The 10,610-nt window shown below is 47.8% G+C and overlaps 1 protein-coding gene across 2 annotated transcripts in view; it reads right to left on the reverse strand.

Annotated features, from left to right (window-relative positions):
• UBE2E1 (ubiquitin conjugating enzyme E2 E1) overlaps nucleotides 1–7,752 on the reverse strand; it is a 56,228-nt gene extending 48,476 nt beyond the window's left edge. The window contains exons 1-3 of one of the 2 annotated variants that reach the window (XM_082193567.1): nucleotides 7,594–7,752; nucleotides 6,230–6,408; nucleotides 4,848–4,898 (exon numbers count right to left, since the gene is read on the reverse strand). In XM_082193567.1, coding sequence (XP_082049693.1) covers nucleotides 4,848–4,898; nucleotides 6,230–6,381 — 203 coding nt within the window. In that variant the 5' untranslated portion in view covers nucleotides 6,382–6,408; nucleotides 7,594–7,752. Of the gene's footprint in view, nucleotides 1–4,847; nucleotides 4,899–6,229; nucleotides 6,409–6,919; nucleotides 6,942–7,593 lie in introns of those variants that run through there. The other variant, XM_082193568.1, reaches the window with a different exon arrangement.
• Nucleotides 7,753–10,610: the final 2,858 nt, after the last annotated feature.

Genomic DNA, 10,610 nt, shown 5'->3' on the forward strand with positions numbered 1-10,610 from the left:
TCAGTCTGTTGTGCAGTAATTGTGGCGTAGGCAAACTGGGTGTACTCGGGACGATTTCTAGCCTTCGGTGCACATTCCCAAAGTGCACCGAGTCAATAAAAGAAAGCACTTTTCTGCACACATCTGGAGCATTTCAAGTCAGGTTTCATTCCCAGACCATAAAGCGAAAGCGTGTGAAACCTGATCCCCTGGAAGTACTGCCATCTGAATGCGGGGGGGGGGGGCTGCTTCCAACAACCATGGAGATCCTTATCAGGTATGGAGCAAAGGGAGAGGGGGGGCTTGGGGACAAGGAAGGCGATCTCGCATGTTATCAAGGAGGAGATGCAACAGCAGTCTGGTATATGACAAGAGCAGCCAGAAGAAGCCGCACTATTTTAGTACAGTGTAACTTTGGTTGACAAATGTATTCCATTCTGGAAGCCCGATCAGCTTCCAAAACGTTCGACAACCAAGGCGTGGTTTCCGATTGGTTGCAGGAGCTTCCTGCACTCAAGCGGAAGATGTGTTGGACGTTCGGCTTCTGAAAATGTTAGAAAACCGGAGCATTTACTTCCGGATTTTTGGTGTACGGGAGCCAGCCGAAACATTCCAAAATGGAGCCGTTTGGGAACTGAGGTCTGACTGTACCATCAAACATATACATAAAGGTAAAGGGACCCCTGACCATTAGGTCCAGTCGTGACCGACTCTGGGGTTGCGGTGTTCATCTCACTTCATTGGCTGAGGGAGCCGGCGTACAGCTTCTGGGTCATGTGGCCAGCATGACTAAGCTGCTTCTGGCGAACCAGAGCAGCACATGGAAACGCCATTTACCTTCCCGCTGGTAAAAGGTAAAGGTACCCCTGCCCGTACGGGCCAGTCGTGTCCGACTCTAGGGTTGTGCGCCCATCTCACTTAAGAGGCCGAGGGCCAGTGCTGTCCGAAGACAGCTTCCGGGTCACATGGCCAGCATGACAAGCTGCATCTGGTGAGCCAGCACAGCACACGGAACGCCGTTTACCTTCCCGCTAGTAAGCGGTCCCTATTTATCTACTTGCACCCAGGGGTGCTTTCGAACTGCTAGGTTGGCAGGCGCTGGGACCGAGCAACGGGAGCGCACCCCACCGCGGGGATTCGAACTGCCGACCTGACGATCGGCAAGTCCTAGGCGCTGAGGTTTTACCCACAGCGCCACCCGCGTCCCACCTTCCCGCTGGAGCAGTACCTATTTATCTACTTGCACTTTTTGACGTGCTTTCAAACTGCTATGTTGGCAGGAACAGGGACCGGGCAACGGGAGCTCACCCCGTGGCGTGGATTCGAACCACCAACCTTCTGATCGGCAAGTCCTAGACTCTGTGGTTTAACCCACAGCACCACCCGCGTCCCTAAACATATACATAAAACCTGACAAAAGAAGGATTGAGCCACTGCCCGAAGCAAATGGCCACTTTCACAGGAACTGCTTCAGCAGTTTTCACACATTTCCCATGCCTGCACAGTTGCAGCACCACATGCAACCTTCACTATGCATGCCCATATATTATCATCTCTGCTCTCCTCCAAATACTTTGTCTGTAGTTATCACGGACGGTGAGAGGCTGAATGTACACTTCTCGAACCAAACAGCAACTGATGTGATGGTGCATTTTAAAGACTATATTTGTTCCTAGGAATAAGATAATGCCCGTCCGCCAGATCCTTTGAATTTAGCAGCTCCAAAGATTATCACTCAAAGTAAAAGGGACCGTTTCCCACATTAACCATATCCACAAGTGCGAGGGACAAAAAGGCATTCTTAGTGTCACTTGTGAAAGCAGCCTATGGCAGGGGGCTTCACGGTGAGCCCCCTCGAGGAACAAAAGCAACAATCCAAGCTTTCTCGAGCGTAGCCAAGACAAAACACAGACAGCCGGTTCACTGGCAGTGCTCAACCTTGTCCTGAAGGCAAACACACCAAATGAAACGGGAGGTGCAGGACATCATGGGCTCACAGAAAGCTTTAAGGTGCCTTGTTGGGAAAACTCATAAAAGAAGCAAAAAGTATATGAGGAATAAACCTACAGCCCCCCCCCCCCGTCACCAATAATATTCAGGGCATGCAGCTATGCTGTAGCAGCTTAGGTGGGGTGAAATGTGATTCCATTCTGTCTTTAAAAAGACAACAAGGAGCTTTTTGGCTCTACGTCCCCTGAAATCATAGCGGCACTAAAGATCACACTGCAAAATCCTTTAAAAAATTGTGCATTTCTCACATCTGTAATGGGCCGCTACAGCAGTCTCCATTCCTGAATGAGAGCAGCATGAGACTAGGAGAAAGCAACCTTGCCAGGCCAATGCTACTGGTGTAAAGGTATGGATCTTTCCCACAGCATCAGCTAACAGCTGGATTCACACTGAATACATAAAGGCAGGGGTAGTCAATGTGTTACACTCCAGATGTTGTTAACTCCAACTCCCATCAGCACCAGCCAGCATGACCAAAGGTCAGGGGGTGCACCGCAAAGGTTACTCCTGTGTTAGGAAATGGCAACACGTAGGCTATTTTCACACATGATACTTAAATCTGTTGCAGCCTGTGCTGTGCCTGTGATTTTAATGCAACACCTACATGGGCTAGAGAAATGGCTCTGTTCCACGAGAACATATCCACACATCTACAAAATACTTTAAAATATTCTTTTGTGTGACAAAGCAAACACATCCCGAAAAGATGCCGTCATTTTCATAACGGATTTAAGATGCGAATGAAGAGAGAACAATGTTTTGAGACACAATTTTGTGCCCCCAAGCAAATAAGTGCCAACAATGAAGTTACTCTAAAACTCAAGATTCAAGGTTTCTAGGTGTCCCCCCCCCACTTCCTCCTCTTCCTCTCACTACCAATTATGAGCCAAATCAAGGCTAGCATACTTCTCTCAAGTTCAACACAATCCACAGGAAAAAGAAACTTGAAAACATCCAAACTTCTGCTCACATATACGATTTGAAGTGCAAGATTCCTCTGGTCACCAGGTAGTTTAAAGTCCTTGTAGCATAAACCAATTTTTGCCCCTCAAAAGGCTTGAGCAAAGCAAACATCTCTGTATTGTGCCTCAAAGTTTATGATTCCCGGTGGACTGCACTAGTGAAATAAGAAACCACATCTACAGTCATTATATTCTGACAAGGTAATTTGCTAGCATAGCCCTGAAAGGCACCAAGTTCATATACAAGCTGTTTAGAGAGAGATAACTGTTGCGAGATTACTTGGATGATTTGGACATACACTTCGATCAGGCAGGGTAAGAGGGAAACCATTAACAAGAATGCAACACTGAGAACAGCAGATTCCAAAAACCCACATAGCAAATTCACAACCATGATTAATTTAAACCGCATGAAGCTTCAGCAACAAGACAAAGCCATTTGTCATGCATGTTTTTAAAGTCTCTCTTATCAAACACCAACGACTAAAAACCTTTAACATCATAATACATTTGTATCAGTCATCTCCCCTCTTTCATCCAGGCATCAGTCACTGATAATGTTCCTGATCCCGTTGCAATGGGGACTTCGGCCAATAGAAGGAAATACGTCTTTAGCTGATCCTGTTAAATAAACAGGGCAGCCCTTCGTTAAGCCCAGACCTCTGCTCTCCTCACATATTTTCCTCCCAGTTTCTTCACGTGATGGCTGGATTTTAAAATGAAACTTTAACAGTCGCATCATTTGCTTGCTGGAGCAGTCATAAAGGAAAGGGAATGTCTTGCAGGTAGAGGAAGCAAGCTCCACCCTAAGTGTTCTAAAAGACGGATCGTTTCACCGGCTGCCACCATCAATAGCAACTGGCTCGAAAGTGGTTATTAGCAGTCTGGACAGATAAAGATGCTCTCTAGAAACAGCAGCCTCAACTGTGACAGCATGTGCTGAAAGCAGCCTTCCTGTTTAATTAACAAGGGGCAACCACGACCATCTATACTGTATTACCCCATATCTAAATGCTCAGGGGCTACAAAAGCTAAGTGATAACCTAAGAAGCAGCTTAGCAGGTACTTTCAGAAAGTGTCTAAATCTTTTAACACACAGCTCAAACACTCATTTTATAAAAGGCAACGACATCCCCCCGGGGTGTGCTTTCACCAGATTACATGCATGCTCTTAAGGTGCATATGCTGAGCTAGGAACTCAAATCTCGCTCCTATTGCATGCAGCACTGCACGGCGCAGAGGCATAACAACTTGAAAAAGCAGCAACAGGTCTTCCGTCCCCCCCCCCCCGCAAATTGAATGCAATAATAAGCATGATGCAATTTGGAATAATACCTATAAATGCAAAAGGGGTGATGGGAAGGTGCGTTTTCACATCCTTCACAACTGCCCAGCCACAGAAATATATATACATTCACACAGCATGACAACCAATGATGCAATCCACTCCTAATGCAATTACTTCTGAAGTACAATAAAAATAAGGACAAGAAACAGAATATTCACATCCGGAATTCACCTCCTGAGCCTCAAAGGCCATAAGGAATTATTCCAAGCCATTCGGAAAATATACTCTGCATCAACATTTCAGAACCAAAAATTGTATTTAGAAGTAATAACCCGTCAAGTGCTCTCCAGTCTTCCTCATTACCATTGTAGGTGCGGTACCTGCCACCCCACAAAATGTCCTGCATTTAACTGGTAAGATGCATTCGTTTCCCTGCCCTTCTGCAAGCAGCAGCCAACAACTGCACGCAGGAAAACACAGAGTGCAATGATATCATGCCGTGTCACGTGCCTTATTTAACTAAACATGGGAGGCAATACAGGTTGGAAGTAGCCACACTTAATTGCAACACGTAGTCCAGCCATTAGAAAAGATGGATCAACACATACCTGCAGTTGGGAGGTGGATCTAAGGTGATGTCAGCCAACTCCTTCTGAATCCTACAGCAAGAAACCAAAAGAGAAGGCAAAGCTTACACAGGGAATTCAAGAGATGAAAGCAGTATGACTTTCCCAAGTAACATCCACACACAAAAAAACTATTGATAGGGATAAAGGGCAAGCTACATAAATCTACTAAGGTCGATCCAGGTCCATTATTTCCAAACCTTAGTGATATTCATAACACTGAAACTATTATACCTGCTTTATAGTCAGAAACACAGGGCAAAAGACACTGTTTTGCTCAAATTAATGAGTCCAAAACTCATGCCAACTTTCGGTCAAGTCTAGCATTTTGTGCAGTGAAACATACTAGATCCCCACAGAAGAAGCAGAAACAAATGACATACCAATTGGATCACCTTAATGCCATCACAGGTATGAGAGAATAAATAGTACAGAGTTCCCCTTCACTAACCACAACAGAAGAGATCCAAACATCAATGATGTTAGCAACAAAATTCCCACTGATTTTTATCACTAAGCAGCAAAAGGGCATTTTTCTGTTTGTTTCTCCCTCTCCAAAATTAATTAGCAGTCAATACAAATACTAGTGTGTGCCCTCCCCTCTGTAAAATTCCTCATGAAAGGCTCCTCCTCTTTCCATACCAATGTGACACATTAATTTCAGTAGAAACAAGATGGAGAGCGCTGGACCCATCAGACAATTTTTTGGAAATACCAATTCAAATCCCAGCTACACAAGGAGGTTCATAAGCATAAGGGTGAGATTTGTACATTTTCAATAAGAACACTCGTCTTATTGAAGCAACAGTGATCTTTTGCATCAAAGTTTGAAAGCTGAATTGTGATGAATTTGAAAAAAAGAAAAGGTTGACTCTAAATGCGAGCAACGATAGAAAGTAGCATTTTTTTTCTCCCTGGGAGACTACTATTTTAACACCTAATTGGATGAACTCAATGCAGATACCAAATCTTAATTAATCTACATCACACTCCTGCACACTGACTACGGTCACCATCCACCAGGAAAGCTTGTGAAGAAATTAAGAGTTTTGCCCAAGGCTACGCAGTAAGTTGGTAGCAAAGCAGGAATTGAGGTACTCTTGGTTTGAAGTCACGGGCTCTGAACTTTTCTGCTGGCGGATACAGGTGATAATGACAAGTTTCAAGTAGAAGGTTAGAGGTATGGTTAGGTAAAAAAACCGAGATTCTTTAAAATAAAAATAATGCACTTGGGGAGTGGGCAACAATGTTGATGGGGGATGGGCTGTAATTGTTTTGCAGAAAGAGCATATGCCAGAAAGGTATTTAGTGAAGAAAAGTCATCGCAACAACTATAAGGAAGAGAATGCTAAGGTCAGTCTCACCTCTTGGCACTGGTGGAAAGAAGCTTGGAATTTTTACTCATGCTGACTTTACTTTCCTTCTTCTTAGGTGTGCTTGTCTCTTTCTCGGTCTGTTGGTTGGAGGACGAAGATGAGGAAGAGCTAGTGCTGGCCCTCGAATCGTCATCCGACATAGCTACCCCACACTACGTACCCCAAACCTGGAGTGAAAACACCACAAGGAACGGGGGCGGGGGGGAGAGGGAAACGGGGGACAGTTAACACTTGGACAAGGAGCCACGGGGGGGGGGGGTCTTGGGTCCAGCTCTTAGAAAACATTTTCTACTTCTCTTCGCAGGGAGAAAGAATGAATAGATTCAAAGAGAAGCCCCCACCCACAAGTTTCAGCAACATTTAGTGCCAGCTCCTCTCTGGAAATGGGGGCGAGGGGGACGCGCAGACCACGATAATTAATAAAAGGGGAAACTGGGATTAGGGAGACGAAGCAATTTCCTTACATGCCTCCTCTAACCTTTTCACACAGGACCCCCCCCCCGACCCCCTGCTTTCCCCCTCCAAATAGCATCCATGACACACGGGTCAGAGAACAGAGGCTAGAGAGTGGTGGAAACATTGGTATTCTACAAGGTTGGGGCGAAGTAAGAAATTCGGTGGGGGGGAGTACTAGGAAAAACTGGGAGGCTGCTGAAAGAGGTGAGGTGGAAAACTCACCACCACAGGAAGTGAGGGTTGGGGGGGGATACTTTTCAGAAGGCGCATAATAGGGACTAGTAATTAGGGACTGGAGGGGGGGCAGAGATGACCCAGGAAAAAGGGGAATTCCTTGGAGGGGGGGGAGAGGAGAGGAGAAATCCGTAGTGGGTGCGAAAGAGGAATCGGTATTGTGGGCAGGGGGTGTCTATAGAGTATACCCCCCTCCAACTTGGGGGGGGAGCAGCTAGCTACTCCTCAAGGGGCTCCCCGCCCCTTCTTCCTCCTCTACTTCTAAACGCCCCCCCTTGGCTTTTGTTTTACTACCCTTCCCCACCCCCCAAAACAACACGCCTCCCTCCCCACCACCTCATCCTTCTCGGTTTGCAGACGGGGGGTGGGGGAGCGAGAAAGCTGCCCCCCCCGTCCGCGCACCCTCCGGCCTCCCCCGGCTCCCAGGGGTGCGGGGCGAGACCTGTCAGCTCTCCCCCCAAAAAATACTCCCCACCCCCCGACGTCTCCTCTGCCCACCCGGGTCTCCCTCCCTCCCTCCGCTGCCATCTCCTCTCGGGCCCCCCCCCCGGGAACCCCCAAGCCCCCGCCGCCCTCCTCCGCGCCCTCGGGGGGAGGCCAGGCGCGGCGGGGGCGTCTGCGCCCGTCGAGGGTGAGAGTCGGGGCGCCCCCTCTCCCCCTACCTCTCTCCCTTTGTGTCTGGCGCTCCTCCTCGGTGCGGCTGGGCCTGGCCACTCGTGTCTCTCTCGCGGGGAGAGAAGCGGAAGTGCTGCAACAGCAACTATTAAGCAGGCAATGGCTTCCCCGCCTGCCGCTCTGCCTTGCCGCCCCCCCCCGCCCGCCCGCCGCCGCCTTCCCGCAAGCAGGGGAAGGGGAAGGGGGGACAGACAGCCGGTGTCACCCTACAGTGTACAAGAAACGCTAGTCACACACACACAGACATATATATATACAGACACACATACACACACACAGTGCTTTTTCTGGGGGGCGCAGGGGGACGCATACCCCTAAACATTTTGTGAATCTAAGTTTGGCCTCATGGATGGACAGTATTTCAACATGAGTAGGAAAATGAGAGTACCCCTAAACATTTTTGATGAAAAAGCACTTCACACACAAACATATATGTACACACACACACACACACACACACACACTTCCCTCTGTCTTCCCACCAAAGTGTGGTCGTGCCCCCCCCCAAAGCACAAATATGCACCTCATCGAAAGAGGGCTTTCCCCGGGCCACGACAGCTCTACATGCCACCCGCCACCCCACACTCATCTCTCTCTGTCTCCCCTTTGGAGGTGTGTGGGGGGGGGAGAGATAAAAAGATGCCTCTGATGGGGGGGGCACCTGGAGCAAGCCGGGTAAATAGTCTGCACCTCGGTGCTGCAGGGATCCAGAGTTACTGGATTCCCAACCTTTTGGTCATGCCCCACCAAAGCATCTCTAAAATCCTGATAACCCCCCCCCCACACACACACACATATAATTCTTATTATTCAAAAGTGAACTTTGTGGAGAAAGCCTAAAAGGCCTTTCGCTGTTAATAACTCGTTTTTGAATTGACCCCCTTAAAAATCAAATTGCCCACCTGTGGCTTGTGGGCCCCACATTCGGAATCACGGTACTAAAGGGGGGGGGTGACCTTTCCAAACCTAATGATGAGAATGAGAGGCATGTCGGTTTTGGGGGTGGGGGTTGGAGGTCAAGGGCACCTTCTCTGAAAAGTCACACCATCTGGTGGCTCCCCCCACCCCCAGCCCACCTCACGCCAAAAGGCTCCAGGAAGCACCCTTTTCTTCTTGTTTTACCTATTTCTTCCTCACTTTAAAAGCACAGAAGGAGAGAGAGACTGATAATGGCCTCAGGGCTGTGAAGTCCCCCCACCTTCACTCACTTTCTCCAGCAGAAACAGCAGCCACCTGTCCCAGCTCTGGGATGGCCTCAGTAGATTTTTACCTGCAGAGTCCCAACACAACAGGCCTGTCCTGTTAGAAAAAAACCCTTATTTTTCTTATCTTAGGGCAAGCAGCTTTCCGCTTGTCCAAACTCTAAAGGTAGCAAAAGCAGCAGCGACAAACCACCCTCTCTCGCCAGCAATTCCTCTTTTCCACCCACTTCACCCCTGTAGTTTTAACTTCACATCTATTTCTTTTTGTTTACCCAAAAGCATCAGTAATCATTTCGCCTCCAATCCTGCAGAGCCACCTATTAGACATTCAGGGTCACGGTCCTGCAGGTGGGAGCCTTGGAGAGGGGCTGCAGTCAAGCTGCAAGTTTAAGAACCATCCCTTCCTAAGGGGATAGAGAGGAGATGAAGTGATGTATTTAAAACGTTTAAGTGTTCATTAATGTCATTTATCTGGAGGGGATAGGAGCTGAAAGGAGACTTATCCGACAAGCAACACTTTGGCTAGTCTAACCTCACTTACCTAGGAATAAGCCCCACTGGGTTCAATAGAACTTACCTCTGAGTAGACATGGTTAGGAACGCACTACTTTGTAAAGCGTTCATTGATAGTCAGTCTCATCTCTCTGATTTTAGCTTCTTTCCTCATCCTGTTCATTAGCTTTTGGGTTGTTCCAACCCATAGGGCACAATTTCATTGTTCTATGTGAGTGACATCATTTTGTTACAATGGGAAAGTTTGTAATGTCATTAGTCCCATTCAGGGTCCTAAATGTTTGGGGGGGTGGTGGATGGGTGTGGAAGACTCCCTGGTCCTGAATGGGGTAACCGTGCCCCTGAAGGACCAGGTGCACAGCCTGGGAGTCATTGTGGACTCACAGCTGTCCATGGAGGCACAGGTCAATTCTGTGTCCAGGGCAGCTGTCCACCAGCTCCATCTGGTACACAGGCTGAGACCCTACCTGCCCGCAGACTGTCTCACCAGAGTGGCACATGCTCCAGTTAACTCCCGCTTGGACTACTGCAATGAGCTCTGCGTGGGGCTACCTTTGAAGGTGATCCAGAAATGACAAGTAATCCAGAATGCGGCAGCTAGACTGGTGTCTGGGAGTGGCTGCCAAGACCACATAACACTGGTCCTGAAAGACCTACATTGGCTCTCAGTACATTTCCGAGCACAATTCAAAGTGATGGTGCTGACCTTTAAAGCCCCAAGTGGCCTCGGCCCAGTATACCTGAAGGAGTGTCTCCACACCCATCATTCATCCCAGACACTGAGGTCCAGCTCCGAGGGCCTTCTGGGGGTTCCCCTACTGCAAGAAGTGAGGTTACAGGGACGCAGGCCGAGGGCCTTCTCGGCAGTGGCGCCTGCCCTGTGGAATGCCCTCTCATCAGATTTCAAGGAAATAAGCAACTATCTGACTTTTAGAAGACATCTGAAGGCAGCCCTGTTTAGGGAAGTTTTTGATGTTTGATGCTTTATTGTGTTTTTAATATTCTGTTGGGAGCCACCCAGAGTTGCTGGGGAAACCCAGCCAGATGGGTATGGTAATAATAATAATAATAATAATAATAATAATAATAATAATAATAATAATAATTAACATGAAGACCCCCAAGCCTGGCAGGAGGCTGAAGGAAAATCTGGTTTTATTTTAAAATATACTAGTAATTCAGGAGCTGATCGCTGAGTCAGAAATCTTTTCTTTATTGGATTTCTTCTCTTGTCTGAACTGCTGCAAGCTGCTGTGCTGCTGTGTAACAGAAATGCCAAGTGACTTTTA

The sequence above is a fragment of the Podarcis vaucheri genome (genome assembly GCF_965113315.1).
Source record: "Podarcis vaucheri genome assembly, chromosome: 12".
Taxonomy (NCBI): Eukaryota; Metazoa; Chordata; class Lepidosauria; order Squamata; family Lacertidae; genus Podarcis; species Podarcis vaucheri.